The sequence below is a fragment of the Empidonax traillii genome, unplaced genomic scaffold, assembly GCF_003031625.1.
Source record: "Empidonax traillii isolate 1590-97213 ecotype Southwest subspecies unplaced genomic scaffold, ASM303162v1 scaffold34:size3740991, whole genome shotgun sequence".
Lineage (NCBI taxonomy): Eukaryota > Metazoa > Chordata > Aves > Passeriformes > Tyrannidae > Empidonax > Empidonax traillii.
In genome coordinates, this window is record NW_020955227.1 from 1547545 (window position 1) to 1572430 (window position 24886).

The 24886-nt window shown below is 53.5% G+C and overlaps 1 protein-coding gene across 7 annotated transcripts; it reads left to right on the forward strand.

Annotated features, from left to right (window-relative positions):
- The first annotated feature begins 67 nt into the window (after window positions 1–67).
- SH3GLB2 (SH3 domain containing GRB2 like, endophilin B2) lies at window positions 68–23347 on the forward strand. Of its 7 annotated transcripts, XM_027877740.1 has the most exons (13): window positions 68–195; window positions 7608–7749; window positions 8059–8187; window positions 9183–9316; window positions 9792–9884; window positions 11713–11724; window positions 13640–13702; window positions 17077–17100; window positions 19487–19576; window positions 19964–20064; window positions 20541–20555; window positions 21093–21354; window positions 21939–23347. In XM_027877740.1, the coding sequence occupies exons 1-13, from the start codon at window positions 133–135 to the stop codon at window positions 22044–22046; spliced, it is 1236 nt and encodes a 411-aa protein (XP_027733541.1). In that variant the 5' UTR covers window positions 68–132; the 3' UTR covers window positions 22047–23347. The 7 variants fall into 7 exon arrangements, with proteins under 7 accessions (XP_027733541.1, XP_027733543.1, XP_027733546.1 ...); XM_027877742.1 differs by lacking the exon at window positions 20541–20555; XM_027877745.1 differs by lacking the exon at window positions 13640–13702.
- Window positions 23348–24886: the final 1539 nt, after the last annotated feature.

Here is a 24886-nt window from a genome sequence, read left to right on the forward strand (position 1 = left end):
GGGTGGGGGACGGACCCCGCGGCTGAAACAGCCCCTTTGAAGAGGCGCGGGGCCGGCGCTATAAAAGGCGGCGGCGCGGCGGGCGCGGTGACAGCGGGGGCGCGGCGCGGCCGGGGCGGCTCCGCGGCCGACATGGAGTTCAACGTGAAGAAACTGGCGTCGGACGCCGGGGTTTTCTTCTCCCGCGCCATGCAGGTGAGGGGAGCAGGGGCGCCATGGCAACGGCGGGGCGGGCGGAGGGGGAAGGACCCGCGGGTGCAGGCCTGGACAGGGCCGGGGAGGGGTGAGAGGGGGAGATCGGGGATGGGTGGGCCTGTCTGGCTGAGCCGCAGCCCCCCGGAGCATCCCTCGCAGAGGCACCACCCCGGGAGGGTCCCGAGGGAACAGTGCCGGGGATGATGCTGAGCAGGGACGCGAGTGCGGGCGGACGCTGTACCTGAGGGTTGCTGTTGTTTAAGAGAAGCTGATCTCAGCTGCTGTTGTCCGTGCCCACACCCACCGGGAAAGGCTGGCAGAGCTCTGGAACAGGATGCCCAGGGAGGGCGAGGAGTCTCCATCTCTGGACACATCCTGAACCCTCCCGGTTCCTGTGACACCTGCTCCAGGTGACGCTGCCTCGGGGCTGGACTGGGGGATCTCCAGAGTTCTCTTCCAACCCAAACCACTCAGTGGTTCTGTGAGATGCTCCCTGTCGCTGGGGGATGTGGTGAGGGTGCCTTGGAGCTGTTCTGCTCTTCAGCCCCTCAGGAGGAGCAGGAGACTCCAGGCCCTGGCAACCACTGTGCTGTTCCAAGGGATAGGATGGAGCTGCTGAGATGGAGCAGGACGGGTCTCTGTGGGCTGCTGTGGCAGCGGGATCATCCCTGGGAATGGCTGAAGCTGCACCAGGGGAGGTTTAGGCTGGGTATCAGGCAAAGTGTGGTCGGGCACTGAACAGGCTCCCCAGGGCAGTGGGCACAGCCCCAAGGCTGCCAGAGCTCCAGGAGGGTTTGGACAACGCTCTCAGGAACAGGGTGAGATTGTTGGGGTGTCTGTGCAGGGCCAGGAGTTGGACTGGATAGTTCTGGTGGATTCCTGACAACTCATGATATTCTGTGATTCACAAACTTGAGATCAGGAGCTGCTTGTGGATGAAGTGATCCTGAAGCTGTGAAGATATTTTGGTACCCCTGAGCAGCAGGTGATGAGATGGGGCTGCTGTGTGTACCCACCTCTTGGGCATAGTAATGGAAAACTGCTCTTAGTTGGGCAGGAGAGGAGAGAGAGGCAGGTCAGGACTGGTTGGGATCCTGCCTGGAAAGTGAAGTCCAGCTGGTGGCTCTGGGACTGTGCTTCTTGTGTGGGGGCTGGTAAACAAACAGAGCAGAGCTGCCTCGTTCCAGACCTTCTGTGCACTGGAGTAATTCCGGCTCTGTTGGGAACTGGTCTCCTGTAAGCAGATATCACCTCCTGTCACCATGCCAGCAAGTCATATGCCATGAAAAAGGGAGATATTAACTACAGGTGCAAAACAGGGAGCAGATGGGAGGCCCAAAGATGCCATTCTCATGCAAATGACCTTGGTAGCAGAAGAAAGGCTGTGAAGAAATTTCATGTTTAGAAGCCTTATTGTAAGTCTCTGATAAGTGTTTTTTAGCTCCAAGGCGTAGGAAGGAGACAGGCCTGGGAACAGTGTCTGCACACAGTGATTCCACAGCAAGGAGGCGTTTATAAATCGTGGCTTCAGCCTCTACACCTACTCCACTGGCTCGTACATGAATATTCATGTGCCTAATTAGAGTAGTAATTTCGTGAAACCAAGGGAGCGCTGCTGCTCGTGGACAGCGTGCAGGTGTTGGTGGAAGGAAGGAGATCACTGAGGCTGAAAAAACCTTCTTTGTGAGGTGTCATTGCTGGGGGAATTCAGCCTGTTCGTGTCCCCACGGAGTCCCCTGGAGTGGGTGAGCTCTGCCCTGTCTTCCCCCAGAGCCACAGGTGACTGCTGAGGTCTGTGTGGGCAGCAAGGGCAGGGTTTGTAGCACTCTGGAGCACTGCAGATCTTCCAGGAGGGGAGCAAGACCTGTCTAGAAAGAGCTGCTTTCTGTAGCACTGGAGATGGTTTCCCCAGCTCCAGGCATTTAACAAAGTCATGTTTTACTGGAACTGCAGCGACTGGGAGATAAATGGACTGGCCATTATGTGCTGTAGCACTCAGACAGCATTAGCTCCTGCTGTCTGCCTGAGCTGTCTGACCAGCACACAAGAGCTTCACTCCAACTGGAATTTGGGCCCAGCGAGGGGGAAATGAGGCAGAGCATGGTCAGCACAACACCCCTGGGGTGGCTCAGGGCAGGAGCAGTCCTGGTTTGAAACTTGTCAAATACAACCCAGTGCAGGTGGCTGGGTGAAGGATTTTGGACTAGGCTTGACCTTCCTCAACAAAAAACCCTCAAAACCCCACTGCTGCCTTTACATGGCTCTTCAGAGCTCAGGCATCAGTTAGCAGTGCAGACTATTCAAGCTGGGGTAGGAAGCTCTGCTACCCTGGGAGTGGGGAAGAAGGTTCTAGGCTTGGGCAGCTGCAAGGATATAGAGCTTTTGCAGGATTCAGCATCTCACCTGAGGATGTCCTGTGCTGACACTTGAACTACCAGTTGCAGCCATCAAATCCTCAGAGGGGATGCAGCACCTGCAGACAGACTTCAGACAGGTCACTGTTCATCTTCACTGAAGAAAGGCCATTCTCTTTGATCAGCTGCACCTTCCAGTTACCAGAGAGTGGGGCTGATCCCAAACCCCAGCAGAGGAAGCTCTGTGGCAACACACTGGGTGTCTCTGTTCTAAGACAGGCTGCAAGCCAGGCTCTCTCAGGGAGGTCTGGAAATAATTGTAGGTGTCTGTCTTTTATCAGTTTTGATGGAAATGGCTCTGGGTGAAAGTGTGAGTACAGCTCGTGGGCGCTTATCGCACTGCTAATGTCATTACTGTAGCAACTAGAGGTTGGCTTTACCCTGAAGCCCCTGCAGACTGACAGACTCCCCCATCTCCCTGAGCTCTGGTGGCACAACAGACAATTTCATTAATAGATAAAACAGACCCTTTGCTTACTGACCTTCCTGGGGATGACACTTGAACAGTTCAAGACCTTGGCAGGGGATGCAGGCAGGACAGCTGACCCAAACTGACCAAAGGGATGCTCCAGACCATATGGCATCTGCTCAACAGTAAAACCTAAGAGAAATTAGAAAGGGGAACGTTCATTATGTGCAACATTTCTCTTCTGGAGAGTCACCACTGCTCGTACTGAGGCTGGGAAGTGGCCAGACATCACCTGCTGATGGGAAGTAGAGAATGGCGTATTTTGGTTTCCTTTGCTTCCACACACAACTTTTGCTTCGTTAATCTGCCTTTATCTTGACCTGTGAGGTTTTCCCATCTTATTTTCAACCCCCTTGTTCTGCTGAGGAAGGAATTGATAGAGCAGCTGGGTGGTCACCTGATGTCCAGCCAAGGTCAACCCGCCACTGCAGTGTTAGTTTTTTATTTTCCTCTCCTAAATGCTTTGCTCATGAGTTAACCAAGCTGTCCTGGTAATGGCTTCCTTCTGTCCTCTAGCACAGTTTCTCTTGGCTCCCAGCCTGCCTTTCCTGACTCCTGGTGGCCAAATACTCTGTGTCTGGTCCAGAGTTGTTGAAATTCAGGTAGTTTTTAGGTGCTGACTGAGTGGCTGTGGCTTCCTCTTGTAGGAGGTAGATTTGCCTCGGTTGATTCTGTTGTGCTTCTGATCACTGGAAGACCAAATGTTACTGTGTTACCATAGCCTGGGCATTCTGAGCTGTTTGGAGGCTTCAGAAAACCCAACAGCCAAAATCTGCTGGCAGGTACAAGAGACTATTCTTGGTTCAAGACTCCTGGCCCTGGTTTGTTCTTCCTAATTTAAAGGTGGAAAGCTATAAGTAATGTTTAGTTGGGGAAAAAACAGGGGGCTGGAGCTACCCTGTCAGAGCTCACAGTGCACAGACCTGGGCCAAATGGAGAAGGAGGGATGGAAAAAAAAAACATCACAGGAGCCTGGAAAAGGCACATGTCAGCTGGTGCAGCATTGCCCAAAACAGCTGTGGTAGTGGCATAACACAGTGGGAACACTGGGATTTTATTCCCCTTGCTTTTAAGCAGAGAAAGGTGCTAATGCTTTCAGCAAAGGAAACAACACAGTGCTATTTTAAAGCCTAACCCTGATGGCCTGAAGGCCCAGCCTGTTTGATCCTGTGCCTGCAGTGCTGGGGGACCCCTCCAGCTCAGCACTTCTGACTGACCCTGCTGACTTCCCAGCCGTGTCTCTGCCAGCTCTCTTGGGGGAAGGGGGGTTTTCCCAAGCTGTGAATGCCCAGGGCAGCTGCCCTAACTGCAGTCCAGCACTGCCTTGCTCCTTTTGGGTCTGTGGCCCCCGTACTGCTCTCCTGCTGGGTCACCCTGTTTGCCCACATGGGCCCTGATAATGCATCTCGTGTTCCTGCTGGCCAGCCAAGCTTCCAGAGGAAACCCAACCTTTGGCTGAATTATTGATGTCCTGGAATGCAGCTCTGCTCTCTCCTCTTCCTGGAGAGTGAGAGTGGCACTGACAAAAGGCTGCCCTGCATTATTAATCCCCCTCAGCTCCCTGGGTCAGCGCAGGGACGTTTCCTGAGCCTCTCAGCTCTGCCACCTGGCACGTGATCCCAGGATCCAGATCCTGGGCAGGGGCTGTTGACCCCAATCATCGTGCTCTAGAAAACAAATGGGAGTAGTTCTGCCACAGCAGGGTGGAGGAGCTGAAGGTTCTCCTCAGCATTGCAATTGCCTTTGCTCTGCTGGCCCTGCCTATCTCCCAGTGGATCTGCACTGAGCAAATCAACTTGATAAAACCAAATAACACTCCCATTTGTGGCAGTCTGCTGCAGAATACAGCAGTGCCTCTAAGTGCAGGAGCAGCAGGGTATAATATCCTCTAAATCTGACTTTTACAGTCAGGAGCCATGAGCTCTGTTCTGCACCTCCTGGCCTCAAATCTTGGGCACAAATCTTGTGTCTGTGGAGTAAAATTTCTGTGTTACGGAAACAAATTCTTAGAAATAGAAATCCCTGCTGTTCTACCCTGCCTTTTACTGGGCAGCCAGGTAAGAGGGGACCAGCAGCTGAGACCTGTTGCCACCTAAAAGCTCAGATTCCCATTTGCCCCAGACAAGAACCAGCTCCTAGGATAGGTCAGTGGCACTTACCTGCAATCTCCTGCGCTGGCTGTGCTTCCAGGAGAGGTTTCAGCTGATCTCCCAGCAAGGTGCTCCTGCAGGAGGTGGTCCTGGTCTCCCCTGCACCTGATGGCACATTCCCACTGGTGCTGTGAAGTCAGTGGGTTCTCTGATTGATCTAAAAAGTCACATTAGTGGTCAAGTTGAGCTGGATCAGCGACTCCTCGTGCACAGGGGAGGAGAGGGATGTGTGCTATAGGGAAAGCACACACTGCAGCAACCTACAGTGAGGTACCAACTGCCCAGGGCTGTGCCTGGGCTGGCCCTCAGCACATCTGACTGCTGGGCAGGGGTCAGGGAGACCCTGAGGGAATTAAGTGTAAATGGAGTCACAGCCTGCCATGCCCTTGCACCAGCTTCCTGATGTTCATGCCCTGCCTCCCAGCACAGAAAGAAAGCCTCAATAAGAGATGGTTTTCTGGCCTGACCCTTTGGAGCCACAGGCTGTGACTGAGATTCCTGCCCGTCCTCCCTTTCTGGCATAGCCCCCAGGCTTGCAGTGGTGCTGCCCTCAGCCTTCTTGCAAGGCAAAACAGCTGCAGAGCCTGACCTGAGATGAGAACTGAGTTTGGAGTCCTGGCTGAGCCCTGTGCTGTGACCCCAGAGTTGGGTTACACAAAACATCCTCAAAGGACAGTGATGCCAAAGATGCTGCTTGGGAATAAAGCAAAGAAGCCCAGAGCTGGCTCAGGACACTGGCAGTGGCACTGAGGAGGTGCTGGAGGGCTTGGGCAGTGATCTGACACTGCAGCAATGCTGTAAGAAGCTGACTAATTTCAGCTGATAAGAAACTGGGTTTAGGCTTGACAGCTCCAGGGCAGATGCTGGTGCAGGATGAGCCTAAACTGCAGGAACAAGAGATGGACTTGAAAGTGAGATGAGGTCTGAAAACGCTGTCTGGGAAAGGGGGGCGAGAGAGACTGTTTTGCATCAAAGAGCCTTGGCTTGTTTAGGGAAGCTCTCAAACAGATGACTCGAGAATTGGTGCCAAATACCTGGGAAGTCCCAGTTTGCTGCATGGCAGTGACTCAGCCCAGCCTGGCAGAGTCTGAAAACAGCCCTGGGCTCCCAGCAAGGACAAGGGGGAGGCAGCGACAGCCGCTCAGGCATCATGTGTGTCCCCCAAATACAACCACAGATGTGGGTACAGAACAATACAAACACCCCCTCACCTTGAATGTGCCCAGGGGTCATGGCAAGACCCAGTTAAAATGACATACCAGTAACCAGGGGCTACTGGTGCAGAGAGAGCAATGAAACCATCCCTGGCCGTGCAGGGGGGAGTGTGACTGTCCTTGCAGCTGAGGATCTGTCACCACCCACATCTGGCAAAGCACTTCACTGGCTGCAGCTTGAATCATGCCCAAACAGGTCACTGTGTAAACATACCTGCAGGGCTTGTGTATCTCAGACATCTGGTGACAGGCAGGGCTGGTAACAGGACTCCCCAAGGCTGTTTGTCCCTGCTCCTTATCTCGGTTCCCAGCTTTGTGCTGACTGGGAAAGGAACAGAGCTGGCCACCAAGCCTTTCAGCAAGGGCAGCTGACCCATGGAAAGGACATCTTGGCCCATCTGTTGCTGAGCTCTGGGGTAGGGGAGCAGAGCAAAGGTACAGGTGGTACATCAGACAGTTGTGTTTTCATCTAAGAGCTGAGCCAGGCTTTAACCTCTTAGCATCTGAGTGTACCACTGCTGCACATCACCACATCCTGGAACTCAGCAGTGGCTCCAGAGACCAGCAACAAGGTCAGAGGACAACTGCAGCGTCTGTAGGGTCCCAAGTGGCACAGCTGATTAAAGGGTCTTTTAGTATGATCCAATGTGATGCTGGTTCCATCAAAAGCAGAAAATTGTACTTAAAAAGACACTGAAGCTGGACAGGTTCACTGAGGGGAACAAGTGGGAAATGGGGGTGGGATGAGAGGTAATGGGCTTTTGTGTCAGGAATCCCCCAAGGAAGCAATTGGGAGTGTCCAGCCCATCTGACACTGCACCTCCAGACTGACAAACCTCATCACTGCACAGGATGTACATATTTAAATAGATCCCTCACAACTACACTATTTTTGTACCAGACTTATTAGAAGTTACTTATTCTGGAACACCTCTCAAACTTGGACTCTATTTTCAGCCCCATGCTTGTTCTAATTTTGGGCAAAAATTTGCCCTCTTCACCTGGAAGGTGGCTGGGAGCAAAGAATGGCTCCATGAAGGCTTTTTAGCTCTATTCTAAGATAAATACACAGCACAGAAGCAGCTTTGCTGTCCTTTACCAACTCTGTAGCATGCTGTAAATCTGCTTTAGAAGGACAGACCTAATGATTCCTTTCTTCCTGCAGTTTACTGAAGAAAAGCTAGGCCAGGCTGAGAAGACTGAACTCGATGCCCACTTTGAAAACCTCCTGGCCAGGGCAGACTGCACGAAGAACTGGACAGAGAAGATCCTGCGTCAGACCGAGGTCCTGCTACAGCCAAACCCCAGTAAGTCGAGCTTCTCCCAAGGCTTGAAGGACAAACAGCACTTGCAGCTTGGTGCTAGAAGACCTGCCCTCTGGCAGAGAGCCCTGTTGCGTTGAGTTTGTGGGGGTTGGAAGAAGAAATGTGCCTTTGCAGGGCCTGTCCTTCCATCCCTGTGCCCCTGAGAGGTGACTGGCTGTGCCCACAGCCTGGCAGCGCTCCTGAGGAACAGGGAAGGGACACCAGTGCGTCCCTGAGGACTGCACGGGGTGGGATTCCCTGAATGCCACTTCAGGGATCCCCGTTTCAGCCTCCCTGGTGTCCTCGTTCCAGGTGCCAGAGTCGAAGAATTCCTGTACGAGAAGCTCGACCGGAAGGTGCCTTCCCGAGTCACCAACGGGGAGCTGCTGGCACAGTACATGACAGAAGCAGCCAATGACTTTGGGCCAGGGACACCTTATGGTAAGTCAGCCTGGCTAATTAAGAAGTCCTAGGAATTCATCCCTTCCCGGGAGAGTATCCCTAACAGTGCTTTGGGTTGAGGCATCTGCAGCGCGCCCCGTAGGGAATCAACTCCTGCTTGCTCCCTGACTTCCAAGCTCCCTGCTCCAGGGGAAGAGGGAGAAACTGTTCTGTGCTGTTTCTGTGGCTTTCTAAACCAGCCTGAATGGGGAATTGCAGTGAATAGCTTTAGCTTTATCCAGTTTGAGCATATTTTTAATCTAAGCTGGTGTCTGTTTGCACAGAGTTTCTCTAGACTCTGAGCAGGAGAGCCATCCTTTCACTGCATCCTGCAAGTGGAGGGTGGAAATCTTCCTCTAGCAGAAAGAAAACAGGAAAACAGACTTGAAAGTTTGGTGCTTAGCTAAAAGCCTCAACAGGCCCCTTCCTGACCACACAGAACATCTTTCTGTTCTTAATTCCTAGTAGTTGTCTTTTCCTGGGGGAATTTTGGGCTTCCTTAAGCAGCAGAGCTGCACAGAAACACAGCCTTCCCTTCCAGCTGTCCTTGCCACTGCCATGGGCTTTGTTCCTGCTCTCCAGATCAATAGTTGTTCAATATTTGAATCCTGTTCCAGGCAGAGCAGCTGTAGCTGCATCCATAGCCCACACTGCCTAATCAACTCATGTTTTCTGCTCTGGTGCTTTTTAATTTGCTGCTCTGTTCCTGTGCCTCTGTTTTATGAGGCAAAGAAGGATCGTTCTGTGCAAGCAGGTTGAGCAGTAAAAGGACATAAGTGGCTCAGCAGATGGATAAGATCAGAGCTGCCCTGGGAGCAGCGAGAGGAGGCTTCAGGCCAAGAGCAGACCGTGGTCAGGGCTGGAGCTGGGGTGGGATGGGCATGGTCACCTCAGCCAGGCAGGGACACAGGAGCCTCTTGGCTCTGGGGGAGTTGGCTGAAGCCAACATGGTGTTCATGGGTTTTTCCTGGAGCTGAGGATTCCTGTTATTGCAGGAAAGACCTTGATAAAAGTTGGAGAGACCCAGAGGCGCTTGGGTGCAGCGGAACGGGAATTCATCCGCTCTGCCTCCATCAACTTCCTGACCCCACTGCGCAACTTCCTGGAAGGGGACTGGAAAACCATCTCTGTGAGTGTGGAAGCAGGGAAGGGGGAGGTTGTCACGTCACCGGAGTCAAGGAGGGCAGGGGGAGAGGGAAACAGTGCTGGAAGAACCCATTTTCTTTCCCTGTGAGAAAGGATGACTCCACACCTTCCCCCTTAAAGAATGCAAGGACGGGAGAATACCAATCCTAGATCTGCCCAGGGTTCCCTCTCCAGCAGGGAAGGATTGCCAGCTGATGTGCCTGAGAAAGGTACCTCATTTCCCAGCTCCTGCAGCTCCACCCACCCAGAGGCTGCCCTGATTCCAGAAGGTTATCCTGCATCCCTTGCAGCCAGGCCCAAAGCTCCTTCTCAGGGAAACAAACATAGCAACTGCTTCTTTCTCCCTGGCATTTTTTTGACAGGGAAATAGATTCCATTCCTAGATGATTCCATGTCCTCTTCCCTCTCCAACCCTTCTCTTGGTCCATCTGCTCTTACCCGAGCTCTGTCCCTTGCAGAAGGAGCGGAGGATCCTGCAGAACCGCCGCCTGGACCTGGACGCCTGCAAGGCCAGGTTGAAGAAGGCCAAAGCTGCCGAGGCAAAAGCAGCGGTAACTCTTCCCCTCCTTCCCCTCTTTGTCCCTTCTGGCCCCAGGGCTTGGTTCACATGGTCAAAAATCAGGTTGCCCTACCATGTCCTGGGGGAATTCCTTGTCTGGTGTGTAAGGAAAACTGAGAGCAGGAGCCACATGCCTGTTCCTGAGATCTCCTCCCTTGGGAGCGTTGCTGAAACAAACAGTTCTGAGCTTCCAGAGTCTGGAAACTTGTACTCGTCCCAGGCTCCTGCCTCCTGACTGATCAGGGTTGCTGGATGATTTGTCCTACTGACTAAAAGGCTGCTGCTTCTGAGGACTTACTGACTTTCCCTGGGGATCTCAAAGAAGGCAAGAGATTGCTGAGCTGGGAGGTGCACGAGGGAACAGCCTGTTGGGGCTCTGCAGCAGTCCCAGGCTGTCAGACCAGTTAACGTTCTGCCAATTCAGTCTTCCCCAGCCAGGAATGCTGCAGGAGCCTGTAAGGGTCAGACTGGCTACCAAGGTCCTTCCTTGAGCCTCTCTGCTCACTCCCTTCATGGTGTTCTCCAGAGCCTTCTGACTTGGGGGCAGTCACCACGCTGGGCACTGCTGGAGTCCCTGGATGAAGCAGATTGTCATCCTGTAGTGCTCTGGCTGTTGGCACTTGCCAAGTTCTGCTTCTTGCTTGGGGCCAGGAGCTCAACTAGCAAATGTGTGCAGTCAGAATGGGCAGCAACCCTTGTCAGTCAGTCCCTGGGATGCACTGGGATACCAGCCCAGGAGCCCTGCTATGAGCCTGTGTTCTTGCCATCTGCCCAGCTGGGCCTCTGGCCTTGTAGCTCCCTCGATAACCAGTTCCCACGTGTTTTCCCTTTCCTCCAGCTCTAACTACATCCCTGCCAGATGGGGAAGCTGTGCTAAGCTCAGGAGCCTCCTCCTCTGACATTGCTCAGGCCTACACAGCAAAGCTCTGAACAAAAGTAGGAGCTGCCCTTTTAAAAAGCCTCCTCTAATCAGTCAGGTCCCCCCAGATCCTCTGAAGGTAAATTCAGGGATCCCAGTTCCCCTTCTGGAGGGGACAGTGCCCCAGTCTCAAGGAACTGGTGGCCATTGCTTTATCTTTAAACTCAAATCAGAGCAGGAATTCAGATACCTCCTGTGCTTCCTCCCTTTCCACCCTCCTTACCTTGCTTCCTACAGCACGTGATCCCAAGGCCTCTCACCTGCACACACACCCTTGGGTGAGGGACTTCCCTGTAGCTGGAAAAGAAAGACTTGGTTTCCCACTGGAATTCCTGGGGTGCCCCAGGAAGGTGCAGAACCAGTCCAGGCTTTCCAGGGTGTTCTCCCCAAACCAAGTTTGAGCCACTCTGTGCTTTGAAACACGGATCACACAACAGCAGAGCAAACTCAGCTGCTTCTATGGGGACCCATCTCTCACCCAGCTTAGCTTAAAGACAAAGTTGTTGGGCTCTGAGTGTCTCCCTGACTGCCATAGGACAAGGTGGAAGCTCCCAGCCCTGGGGAGAACTTCTGCCCCTGCTCTAGGGACCTTAACTCATCACTAGACCACAGCGTTCCCTGTAACGTGCCTGGAGTCCTGGGTCACACCTCCCCATCCAAGCTGAAGTATCCCCAATATCCCAGCTCACCCCTCTCTTGCTGCTCTTCCCCTCTGTGGTGCAAACCGGTGTTCCCACAGCTTCTGTCTCGTGGTGACCCTCGAGTGCTGCTGCCCAGACCCCGGAGCTGCCCTTGGAGCATCTGGGCTTGTGCATTTCCCCTGGACTTTGTGCTTTGTCCTTCCTGTTGATGCTGTTTTGTTCACTAACCTTTTTGTTTTGTTTCTTTGTAATTTGCTCAGTGTGAGGGAGATGTGAGTATTGACTGTGCTAACGGTGCTGTGGTTTGGTTTTTTTTTTTTTTTTTTCTTTAACACCTCTCATTGTCTCTTTTGCATTTTTAAAAGAAAATTTCATATCTCCTTTGTCCCTTTGGGACTGGCCTTGCAGCATGTTCTGAGCGTGGTCAGGGCCATGGCTGCCTGGGAAGGTGCTCCAGAAGGATCCCAGCTGCCTGCAGCCCCTCTGGAGCATCCCTTGGGTCCATCCACGCTCCTGCAAGCAGTGCTCAACAGAGGCAGGGGCTCCCCTAAAGACCCCCTTGGGCTCCTCCAGCTCCAGGCAGGAGGAGCTGGGATTGGGTGGCCAATCCCAGAAGGGCAGTCCAGAGACAATGACAGGCAGGATGATCTAGTTGTGGTGCTGTTCTGTCCTCCAGGCTCTTACAAGGGTGGAAGGGGGAGGGAGGTGGGTCCCTTTTGACCACTGCTTGCAAATACAACTTCTCCGTGCACAGAAGTACAAGAGAAGCTTGCCTCCTTCATCCCATGTGCTGTGACTGGTTTGGGGACTCCCTGGAGACCAGGGAATGGGAGGAGAGCTTTCTTCAGTGGCTCTTAATCTTTAAAAAAAACAGAAAGCAGAAGAAGCTATATCTATGACATATCCCTTCTGCCCAGTTGCTGTGCTGGCCTCAAATCTCATTTTTCTCCCTATATTCAAGTTTGACTTGTAATAGGAATTGCTCCTCCTTATTCCTTCCCTCCAGCCATCCCCAAAACTCCTAAATGGCATATAAAAAAAAGAGCAAAAAAAAAAATCTGTTCTTGTTGGGCCTGCCTGATGCTCTGGCACACACTGGTCACTCGTTCCTGCAGGCTGCTCGGGGCCCAGCAAACTGGGTCAGTGTGTGTAAGTAGATCTGGGTGACTGCAGGGAGATTAACCTGGGAGAGGAAACGTGGGATCTGAGAGGATTAACAGCATAGCTGGGATGCAGCAGGACTGTGCCAGCCCTGCACAGCAGCCACTGTGCAGCAAGGGCTGAGCAGGAGGATGCCCTGGGTATTCCCGACCTAGGGCAGCTGGGTGGATTCTCTCTTCAGGTGATGCTACAGCCAAAAAGGCCATCCTAGGAGGAGCTCTAGTCTTAGCTTAGCTCAGCAGACCATGTTATGTGGTTAGTGAGCCCACAGCTGTGTGGGGGTGGATGAATCCATTGCATTCTCAAGGAGGAAAACCTCCAGAGGGCTTAAAGTCTTCCTGCCCCAGGGCAGAGGGTTAGCTATGGAGAACGTGGCTTGGAGGTTTTTGTGACCTCAGGGATGAAAATTCACGCACTTGCCTTTGGCTGGAACTGGTTTGGCTGAGCCATGTGCCTTCCTGGAAATGGCAGAGGTGGGTCTGTTGGGAGGAATTGTGCCCAGAGGCCTGGAGAGAGTGAGAACAGTAAATGTGTCTCTAAAAGGCACTGTGGAAAGGATGCTCCAATGCTGGTAAATATTCCTGCTTTAAAGACAGGGCCCTGAACAGTGACATTTATAGGACTGTTGGTAGGAATCAAGGGGAAGGAATGTCCTGTCTACCAGAGCCAACAGAACATGAGCATCCTGCTGGCTGGAAGGGAAGGGGAAGGGCATTGGGATTGTGCTGTCCCACCCTCACTCTGGGCTGCTGTGTGAGCTGTAAGCAGAGTTTCTAACAGTAGAAGCAGCTGCTGTTCAGGTACCAGGTGTGACTGTGTGAGCCAGTCCACCTCCTCCTGCTCCAGCCTGGCTTCCACACACCACTGCTCAGAGGTCGGGAGAACTCCCTCCTGCCACCTCCAGAATCTGAGCTCATCTCCCAGCACAGACAGGACTAAAGCTTTCAGCCTCCTGTTCCATCCATCGCCCACTGACTCCTGTTGCCTCCTCTGGTGCCTTGTACATGACCCTCTATTCCCCCCCAGGCTGTGCCTGACTTTCAGGAAACCAGACCTCGTAATTACGTGCTCTCCGCCAGCGCCTCAGCGGTAAGATTTGCCTCCTGCCTCCCCCTGGGTGTTGCCTCTCCAACCTCTTCCTGCCCCTCTCTCTACCTGACTTCAACTTAGACCTAGTGCTCTGCTGTTTTCAACATTTTAATGTGACATGGGCTGCCCCAGGTTCCTCTGACTCGCCCTCAAGGATTCGGGTCACCCCTGGGGAAGGCGTGATCAGGGTGTGACCCTTTGTGCTGCTTGGTTTGCTTCCCAGAGCAGCTTCTCTGCCAGGCCTCTTCCACAATTCTAGTGGGAATCTGCTGACTGGTTTTTATTGCTAGGGGAGCAATTGAAAAGAAAAAAACCCCCAAGGCTGGCCTGTCTGGGCGGTTCCAGCTGCACACCGGCAGTGCCACACGCCTGGTCCGTGCTGTGGTGTCAGAGGCTTTGTAGCTGGCCAAGAGAAGCAAAGGTGGAGGAATCTCTCTGCCACCAGTGCAGGCTTGTCTATTCTGCAAACAGAGGTCATTTTTCTTCCCCTTCCATCCTGGGGCCTGTCTGTTGGCAGCTGTCACACGGCCAGATGTGCCGGGGGCGGGTGAGCAGCCCGTGCTCTGCTGCACCCAGGGGTTGTGGCCAAGCAATCGGCTGCCCCTGCTGTGTGTTCATGGCTCCCCATTGCACAGTGTCACATTTCTCATTAAAATGTTGAAAACTGCTCATCTTGCTTCCTAACTAGCATTCAGAACAACACTGATGCCTGGTAATAGAGTGATCTGGGAGGGGGATCTGCAGATACGAAAAAAGGGCAGCGCAGCCTTCTCGCAAATGAAAACGGTCGTGGAAACAAGTTGGATTTGGTGAATGGAAAACCCATCCCATTTGGAGAAAAAGGTGTGTCTGAGCTGATAGCATCAGTGTTAGTTCCCAGGGGGATCTGTCCTGACCTTCTTGGAGAGTGATGCTGGGATCAGAACTAGCTTTGCACAATACCTAGAAAACCATTTCCATCGGTAACAGGCTTAGTGGTCAGAGCCCTGAGGAAGAAGCTGATACTGTTGATGCTGTAGAAACTGCTCAGTTCTCTCTTTTCCTAGTGCAGCAGCTCACAGCCAGCCTGTGGCTCTGGCTTCTCCCTGGGGAAGGTCTGGGGCAGTGTGATAATGGACTGCAGTTAAGCTCTAGAAGAATCAGAGGAGAGAGACTGGGCTTTCCCTGCCTCTGGATAGACCAGGGTATCCTGACCATTCCCCAGGGCTGAAGCAGACCTGAAGACAAGCATTTGTACAAATGTGCATTGGCATCCTGTGGAGTGCCCAGATGCTCAGCTGGACATTCCAGCCCTCACCAAACTGCAACTGGATCTGCTTTTGCTGTATTGCAAAGCTGTTCCGGGGAGCAGGTGCCAAGTACAGTAACATGGCAGGAGAAACAGATTTTGAGAGGTTTTTAGCAGTCAAGTGTCGACCTTGGGATGTCTCTGCCTAGTTCAGAGCTCTGCTAGTGCTGATGGCACTGGCAGTCAGAGCAGGGCTCCAGGAAAGGAGCCAGTGCTGCCCTGGAGCGCTGGATTATGTTGGGTGGTTGCACAGCAGGGCCTCCGACCAGGAGTGCCCGTGAGAAACGTGCTGGCCTGGCCAGTGACAGGCCTTGTGGCTTCCAAGACTATTCCAGAGGGGGGTGAAGGGCCCCCTGAAGTCCGACTGCACTGGCAGGGGTGACCTGAATAGCAGTTTGCATCTCTGATTAGCAGAGCATGGGCTGAGCCCAGGCTGCTCCCTGTGCAGGCAGAGCTGCTTTGCAGCGAGCTCTCTAATCCCAGCATTCATCCCAAGGGGTCAGGCACTGCAGCGAGGTAGGAGCTCTTCATCCTGTTGCTCTGCTTCTCTTCCAGGCCAGAGTCCTTGTGTTACTCAGTCTTGGTGTGCTCTGCCAGTGCAGAGCAGTGGCTGCTGCTCCCCTGGCTCTGGAGCTCGGCTCCTTTCTGGAGGGAGGGATTGTTTGTGTCCCAGGGAACAGCTTGGTCCTGCAGGGGAGCAAACAGCTCAGCTCTCTCCTGGACCACACGCCCTCAGCAGGGCTCTGATTTGGATTCTAAATTCCTGTTGCTGGTTTCTGGAGAGGTGGATAACACAGTGCTTTTATTTTTATTTTTTTTTCCCCTTCCATAACAGGAGGGCTCAGATGGAATTAGACCCAAGAGAAAAGCACCTCCCTTCTTTTGTATAAGTTGGAGGCTGAGGAGTCATTTCTCCTCTCTCCCACACTGACCTTTTGTTTTTGTGTAAGAAGGTGTATGTGGGCTGTGTAAACCCAAATATCCCTTTCTCTCAGACCTGCTATGCTCTTATTCCTAGGAACGATTCCAAGAAAAACAGATTGAGTACCTTAGAGAGGGTTCCTCTGGCTTGAGCCTGGGGGGGAGGAAGACAAGTGCAGATCATGTTCTGCTCCCTGAGCTGTCCAAAATGTAGCCACGCAGTGCCTCAGCCCAGGGATAAATCTAGGCAAAGCTGGGCTGTCCCAGAGCACTGCAGGGTCAGAGCTGGAGATGGCACAGCAAGGGCAACAGAGGAGGAATCTGGCTACAAATTCCCCCAGCCCCACTGGTGTGGGGCGTTGCTTGCTGGCTCCCAGTCAGTGCAGGGTGATTCCAGGTTGCCAGGACTGAGGCAGGGGTTGTCTGCTGAGGGAAGGCCAAGCTGAGGACCTCTGGGAAGGATCAATGTGTTTTTCTGCCTCCTCTCTCCCTTTCCCATTGCTGTGTGTGACTTCTGTTGTCCATTGTTTCATGTCCTGGGGCCAGATCCCACGAGCAGCTGCCCTGAGTGTGCCCCGTGGGTGGAGGAAGGAGCTGTGGGATGCTGTGCCTGGCTCAGAGGAAGCATCCAGCCCTTGCTTCCTCCTTGCTGTACTGAACAGACCTGTTGGCAGTGCAGACTGGCTGGATTATCCCATTTATCTGAGCTCTCTGGACCCGTGGGTGAGGAACACCAGGCTCTGTCTGGCCTGAGCTCATGGCAGCTCCCAGGCCCTGTCCATGGGCTCGAGCACCTCACTTGCCTCCCCGCAATCCTAAAAAAAGGGCTGTCCTTCAACACCAACCTCAGCAGCTTCAGTAAAGTGACCCTTGCTGTGCAGAGGACTCTGCTGTAAATCCTTGTTTTCCTGGAGCCCGTGGAATGCAGTGACTGTAACGGCCCTGGCTCTGGATTTGCTCTCCCAGTTGGGAAACTGAGCTCAGGGGTGCAGGAATGAGGGGAAGGGGCATGGATGTGGCAGCTGCTGCTGGGTGAAGGGCTAGCTTGTCCCTGGAGTTGGCCTGCTGTGTCCAAGGAGCATCCTTGCCCACTGGTGTAAATGCCAAGTGCCTCTCGACGTCTCCAACACTGACCTCCTTTCCTGTTGCTCTGTGGCCCCTGCAGCTTTGGAACGACGAGGTGGAAAAAGTAAGTACCCAGCTGGAACTGTGCTCAAACCTCCTGGGTGTGCTGGGGGTGTTTGGGGGCCAGGGGTGCCGTGGAACCCTTCCTGCTCACGGGCAGGATCGGGGGACGTTGCTGTTGTCAGCCCCGGTCCTGATCCTGCTGTTCAGTGGGACTGGGTCCCCTTGGGAAGAGCCTTGCCCAGGGCCAGTTGGCTGTCCCTGGTGTGAGGGACTTGCCGGGTCTGTGTGCAGGGAAAGGCAGCTCAGAGCCCTGCCCCGTGTGGCAGGAGCAGAGGTGATGCCCTGGCTGGGACTCAGCTCTGCTCCTGTGGTCCCCGTTCTCCACGTGCCTCTGGGAGCCCCTGGTCTGATCAGCAGCTCCAAGCAGAGCTGAGCCAAGGACAGGGTTTCCCTGTGCACAGCCCCAGCTGCTGGAGGGCACAGCTCTGTCAGGAGGGCAGGCTGGGAGGGTTGGAGCCTGTTTGAAGGGTTAGGGCAGTCTGGGTGAACTGCCCTTACCCTTCTGGGCGGGTCCGTGGAGCCAAAGTCCCAGGTCTTGGGCTCTGCAAGGGGAGTGGGACTTGTCCATGAAGGTGATGGAGGGCTGACCAGGTGAGCTCTGTGTGGAGCTCCAGCATGGTACAGAGCTTCCAGAGACTCTTCTGGGATCCTGTTGGCTCTCACACTGTCTCAAACACCCCCAGCAGACATTGGCCTGAAGTGGCAGTGGCAGAATGGCACATTCCTGCTTGCTGTGCATGAGAGCAGCTGTTCCTGCCTTACTCCAAAGGCACTGGCTGAGTGGACTGGCTGTTCCTGAACCAGCTCTTCCTGTTCTTTAGACCCTTCAGTCCCTCAAACAAACAAGCTGACTGCAGTCAGCTGTAACCATGCAAGGATCTGCTCCTCTATCCTATCAGGATAGACCAGTAAACATCCAAGTTCTCTGTGTCTTGGAGAAGCACAAGACTGGAGAGACCTCCCAGGTCAGCATCCAGTGCTGGCTTTATAGGAAACTACATCCTGCAGCTGCTGAGAGCTGGCAGGGAGAGGCAAATCCCAGGCAGTGCCAGTGGAGCTGGGTCTGCCTGGCACAGGTTCTGAATAGCTTGAATGCTGAAGTCTCAGCCCACTGGGGCAAGAATCTCTGGGTGCTTTGGAGGCATTGCGCTGGGATATCCTGTTACATTCCCCCTTCTCCTTTAAATAATCCCTTCATACCGAGGATGGAAGAAAATAGATCAGTTGTAGCTTAAAATAGACAAATCTGATTAAGAGACAGTCAAAGCATTTCTTTGTTGCAGCCTGGCTCTACACTGGTAACACTGGTACCAGATGAGAGCTGTGCTGGCCCCAGCAACCCCTCCAGCTTGTCCTGCTGGGAATACTGGATCTCCTCTGGGGTCACCAGCCATGTGGCCTCTGCTCTGAGACTGTCAGCCTGGATGGATCAGCCCTCTGGGCTCAATTCCAGACGTGTCACTCCTGTGCCAGAGTGATCAGGGCATTTCCAGCAGAAGGAACGAGGCAGGCAGCTCTCCAGTGGCTGCACACTCCTGGAGGAGGGGAAAGGCTTCTCCTTCCAGAGAGCTGGAGCTGAGTGGGGATCACTCCTCTGTGGCCCATAGAGCACGCCCCAAGAGGAGACCAGTGCCTGGTGTTAAGGAGTGAACTGTGCTAGAGAGGACACGTGGGCCTCTTTGTCACCATCCGGAGCAGGAGGGGAGAGTGGCACCAGAGCACTTGGCTGCTCCAGCACTTCTGGAGCTCTTCCTGCCAGGATCCACCCAGCTGTTCTGGTACTGGAGAACTGCCCCAGTGTAAATGCACTGTTTGCTGGTGGGGGAGAAATGTCCTGTGTGCCTGGTGAAGAGGGTGCCCAGTGTCAGTCTGTCTCTGAATTCCCAGTTCCTGCTGTGGGGCTGCCTTCTACTCACTGGTGTTCAGTTCTCCTAACTCTAAAGCAGTAAGTAGCTACACTGCAGAGATGATGCTCGAGAGTCCCCTGCCCTGCAGGCACAGAAAGAGGGGGATAAAAAGACCGGTGCTGGCATGGGACTGGCTTTCCACATCCCTCAGGATTAACAAAGCCTCTCCATCTTCACGTTCCAGTCTTGTGGGAGCAGGAGCTTCCTAGCTTGATGCATCAGTCTTGAGCTGCCATTCCACGACCTGCAGCGATCCGGTGTGGGATCCAGCAGGAATCACGTTGAAAATGCAGCCTGAGGCCTCTGGGATCCCAGCCCAGGCTGGCTGGTGCCTGACTCAGGGGGTGCACGTGGATCCCGCTGAGCAGCAGCACCTGTGTCTTGGAGCCAGAAAGAGGGGGTGGTGGAGGGCTGGGGAGGGTGGAGAGGCAGCACAGGGGTCCTGCCTCGTGCTGCCTGAGCCCCCCACCCTGTTTGCAGGCGGAGCACGAGATGAGGCTCACCCAGACCGAGTTCGACCGCCAGGCAGAGGTGACGCGTCTGCTGCTGGAGGGGATCAGCAGCACACACGTGAGTCTTCCCGGGCACTGGGGGGTCAGCAGGGACTACAGAGACTCCTGGCTCCTTCCTAGAAGAGTGCCAAGAGGATGATGGAGCCCAGCACTGGGAATAGAGGTAGAAGAGGTGGTAAATTTGGATGCTACAGCAACATCCCCCTAAGACCCGGAACGTCCAAACTAAAACCACGCTGAAGTGTGCACAGGCAGTGCCACTGGGGGTTCTGCAGCCCTCAAAATGCTTCCAGGCCAGGAAAACCTTGTTCTCTGACTGGAGCTGTGGGATGGCCACACAGGCATGCATGAATCTGCTTCTCTGGGGGGTAGCAGTGGCTGCAGCAGGAGAGTTTCTGTGCCTGGCAACCAAACTCAGTCAAGCTGATGGTCCTTTTCCCTCCAGGTGAATCACCTTCGCTGCCTCCACGAGTTTGTGGAGTCTCAGACCAACTATTATGCTCAGTGCTACCAATTCATGCTGGACCTGCAGAAGCAACTGGGCAGGTAAGACAAGACATTGCTTTTACTTCTCTGAGGGCTGTTGATCTCATTACCCCAGCTCAGCCCTCCTTCCCCTCCCGCATCAGAACCTTGGGTAGAATTACAAAGCCCCCTCCCAGCTCTGACAGAGTTTACACCAGTCCTGCTGGTGTGTTTGGAGCAGGTTTTGCCACGGGATTCATCTGGGGTTTAGACATTCCTCTCAAAGCACGAAGGCCATGGGGGTTGGAACATTCTTCCTCTAAATTAGTTAAATCACATGGGAGTCAAATTCCTGTTGCCAGGCAATGAGCCTGAGCGTGCTGGGCTGCAGCAGGAACGGATTCCAAATTCCACGTTCCATATTCAGTGCCACTGGCTGCACATCCCTTGGGGTGGGCTGGGATATTCTCTCTGCTACTGTCACTCCTGACTCAGGAGGGGCTGTTGCCTCTCTGTGATCACTCACTACTCCTGTTCCATTCTTTTCCATGCTGCAGCTCCAAAGGAGAAATGTAAGTACCCCTTTGGCCAGGATGAGCTCTGAGGGCTCTCTCTCCCCTCAGCCACTCTGAGGTCTCTGAGAACTTGCCTCAAAGGCCAGAAAGGTGCAGCCAGAGCTGCACCCCCTCTAGATAAATGGGCCTGAGCTCCATTACTGTCCCTCTGGAGAGCCCACAAAGCCTGGGAGCCTCCAGCTGGGCATCCAGCAGCAATGTCAAAGGCAGAACAGGTAGCACAGACCATGTGAGAGCAGGGCAAGGACACAGTGCAATGGACTCAGTCAGAGCCCTGCCCAGCCCAGTGCCACCCTTCAGTCTGGTCCTCTGCAGGTTTGGTGCCAGTCCTGAAACAGGGCACTGGAGTCAAAACAAGCAGAGAAATATCAGCCCTAGCACAGTCTCAGCACCTGAGGACTGAGTATGTGTTCCCACGGGAAGGGCAGGGGACTCTCGAGCATCATCTCTGCAGTGTAACTGCTGAAAGCAGGAGCTCTGTGTGGCTGCCCAGCCTGAGCCTCACTGAGCTCTGCTCTGTTCTCCCTTGTGAAGATTTTCAGGCACGTTCGTAGGCAACGCAGATTCCACGTCCCCCGCAGCTGCTCCCTCTGCCTCGGCTGTCGCTGCTGCCCCGCTCCCTGCCGTGCCTACCATTCCAGTCGTGCCCACAATCGTTGGGGTGCCCAACACGGTGGCAGAGGGGGTGCTGAACCCCAACGAAGTGAAGCCTCCTGCCAGTGGGACGCGGAAGGCCAGAGTCCTCTACGATTACGAAGCCGCCGACAGCACCGAGCTGGCCCTCCTTGCAGATGAGGTTGGTGGCTTTCCCGTGTGTTGGGTTTGGCTGTGATTGCCCACCGGTCTGTTGTGCTCTCAGCAGGCCTTTAGTTACTTCCCCTGCCCCTAAAAACCTGCTTTGTGGCGCTAATAGAGTCTTTACCTGGACACAGGTACCCCCTGAGCTGCAGCGAGTTGTGTTCACGGCCATTTGTTATTTAACATACCCCAGAAGTATCTTCACTGTGACCCCCTAATGCAGCTGCCTAATCCAGAGCCATGGGATAAGCTGCTGGCTGGAGGATTGCTCTAATTGTGCTGAGAGAAAAAGGGAATTCAGCAAGTTGCAAACTCTTCTGTTCTCTAGACTGAAGTTCTGTATTCAGAACAGCAACATGTAAAAATGCCTTAAGTCACTCTGGAGAATGAAAAGGCAACAGGGACATCACTGGACAGCTTTCCTTACATGTTGTGTTAAAACTGCAGATAGCTCCAGGGAAAGGGCACAGGTGCCTGTTAAATGAATTTCAGGAATTATTGTTCTTTCAGTCCCCCTCTGACTGAACTTTTTGACTCTGGCTGCAGCGTGAGGTCCTGTCTGATGCTGTCTTCTCTCCACAGATGATCACTGTGTACAGCCTGCCAGGCATGGATCCAGACTGGCTCATAGGGGAAAGAGGGAACCAGAAGGGGAAGGTTCCTGTCACTTACTTGGAACTGTTGAGTTAAATGTCTCCAGGAAGAATGTACAAGCAGAATACACCCCTCATCTCCTGGCACTTCTAATGTGGATTTCTTCGTCCGAGACCATTGCTCTCTTCAGGGTTTGACACTCCATTGCTAACACGGGAATTGGGGGAAAGAAGTGGGAAAACCGTTAATGGTGAGGTTTTGGGAAAGGGCTGATGGTACCCAAGACTGAATTTGTCACCTCCCAGTGCAGCCTGCTTTGAGGTCAGTCTTGATGGCACAAGATTCCTCGATTATTTTCCCTTCCCTGCCCTAGTCTTGTCCCTCACAGTGGCTTTCCCAGGGCGAGCCGTGTCCCTCAGCAGCTGCTCACAGAGTCCCAGTTACACTTGCCTGTGTCTGCTGTGGGTTAGTGCCTATCTGCCCCTCCCCTCCTCTCTCTCCTCCAACAGTAGAATTGCCCAAGTCCAACCACTGAGCATTCCAGTAGGGAAGTGTCCCACACCCCCCCCTCTGGCACGTCCCAGCACGTAAGGCAAGGAAGCTGCAGTTAACCTTTAGGACCTGTTAAACCCATCCACCCGTGGGAGACCAGCAAGGCAAGGCTGGCCTAGAGCCACACTCTGTCCTGGGGCCTGATGGCTGCTCCCTACACCTGTCCCCTGAAGCTGGAAGATTTCTTTGTGGAGACCAACCTGGTACCGTAGGGCCCAACCCCAAACCTCAGCGCAAGGGACCATCACCTCGCTTGTGTTTCCTCCGAGAAGTTGCTCTTGGACTGCAAAGTTTACAAGCCTTTTTACAGCTTTGCTGCCCCTGTTACTGTCCAGGCTTTTCTTTCAGTGCGTCTGTCCAGGCATGTTTTAGCCTGACTTTATTTTTACCCTGAAGCACTGATTTAATGAATGTTTTCCCCTCCCATATCAGCTGTGAACAGACTTGGTGCATCCTAGTGCAGAAAGGGACAGTACCACCCGCTGTCACCCCCCCCACAGCCCCAGCTGTCCTGGAGGGCCGTGCTGGTTTAGCTCAGGGGTGTGTGTGTGTGTGTGTGCCTGCTCATCCTGCAGTTAACTTCTAGCTAGAGCTCACCCAAAGGACTTCCACTGCTGTGTCACTGGTTTTCCACTCAAGCCGGATGGAAGAGAAACTCACCTGCACCGAGCTCTCTGTTCACCACCTTCCCCTGGGTATGTCAGAACTAACTTTGCTTGTTTATTGATCTTTTGCACTTTCCCCAACGGTATCGTGACCACTCTGATGTAACAGGGCACTGAGCACCTGTGTCTGTGGGGCTCATGGGTTTCAGCACTTATTTGCCAATAAACAAACTGCCTGACCTCCTGCCTCAGCATCGTCCATGGGCTCAGGGCTGTCCCTGCTCTCCAGCAGAAACGGGGACAAGCAGCTCAGGGGAGAGCAGTGCCCTCCTGCTATCCCAGCCTTGGGGGTAAAAGCAAAACAAAGCTGCCACTTCCTCCTGTCCCACCTGAAACTCCCAACACACCGTAGGGTTGGAAATGTCTTGCTGTTCCTCCCCCAGATGACACATCTCAGTTGTACTACTGAGCTTCAGGGGCTCTGAGAAACAACAGCTCCTCCTTCACCTGAAGCAAAAATAGAGCTCAGGATGACTTCAGCTGCTGAGAGACTGAAGTGCTATTCTAGATCTAAGAGACTTTTGTTGTTGTTATGGAAACTAGATCTGCTGCTGATCTAAAATCCTCAAGCCTTGTCCCTCGCACCCAGCTTGGAGAGAACTCCCGGGAGAAGAGGCTGTTGAAAGGCTCTGTCAGTGCAGCACCAGCGCTCGGCTGTTCTACTTAAATGAAATATCTACTTAAATGAAATCAAATCCTGTTTTAGTTGGTTTTCTAGTTGCCAGGATTATCACTCCCATAATCTATTAGAGATCTAACCCCTATCTATTTCCCTCCCACCTTCCAGCATGTGTGCCTTTCCCTCGGGCCAGTGTCTCCCTGTTATTCCTCTCCCTGGGACATTAAAGAGGAAGAACAGTTTGAGCAAAAACATCAGCAGCTTAATGATGCAGAAAATGGTGTCTCTTCCCTCAGAGCAGCCAGAAGGAATTCTGTTCCCTCTGCAGTAGTAAAAAAAAAAAAAAAAGCACATGAAATATCTATTGCTGCTCCTGCCTCTGTACAGGAAGGTGACACTTGAGCTGCTTCTCTGCAGATGGCAGGGGGAGCTCCCCTTGGCTTCATCCATCCCCCTGAGCCTGGGGGACAGCTCAGGACTGGAATGCTGCTGTAGCTCTGAAACACGTGTAGCCAACAGCAGCAACTGCTCTGTCTGGCACCAAAGGCTCCTGCCAAGCACCACAAACTCACTCTGGTGTTGAGTGAACATCTCAAAGAATGTGTTGCTTCTCCCTCAGTTCTCATCCCATCCATCCTTGTTCAACACCAGTGGAGTGATGAACACACTGTACCTTCCAAAGCTGTAAGAAAAGGAGTGATCCCTGCCAGAGCCATCCAGAAACAACCCCTGCTGCAACTCAACCTGCTCAGATGTGCCAGATTCCAGCTCTGCTTCCCCTCCCCACAGCTCCCCTCACCCATTTGCTGTCTCTGCACAGTTCTTCACCTCCAGCTCTCCACGGTCACGCTCAGTTCCCCCGGGGCACAAAGTGTTACCAGTGACCTCCCCACGGAACCACCACCAGGTGTGGGACTGTCACCACCTCCCTCCCTGTCAGAGCAGCTCACCTCTGGTTTTGGAAGGTAAGCAAGCCCCTCTGCCTTCTACTTTAAGACCATTTTACTCCAGCCAGCTAATTCAGATCTCTCCAAACCTTCAGGGCACATGAAACTGGATCAAGCAAATGTACCAGAATATTGCCAGCACTTAAGCTTGCA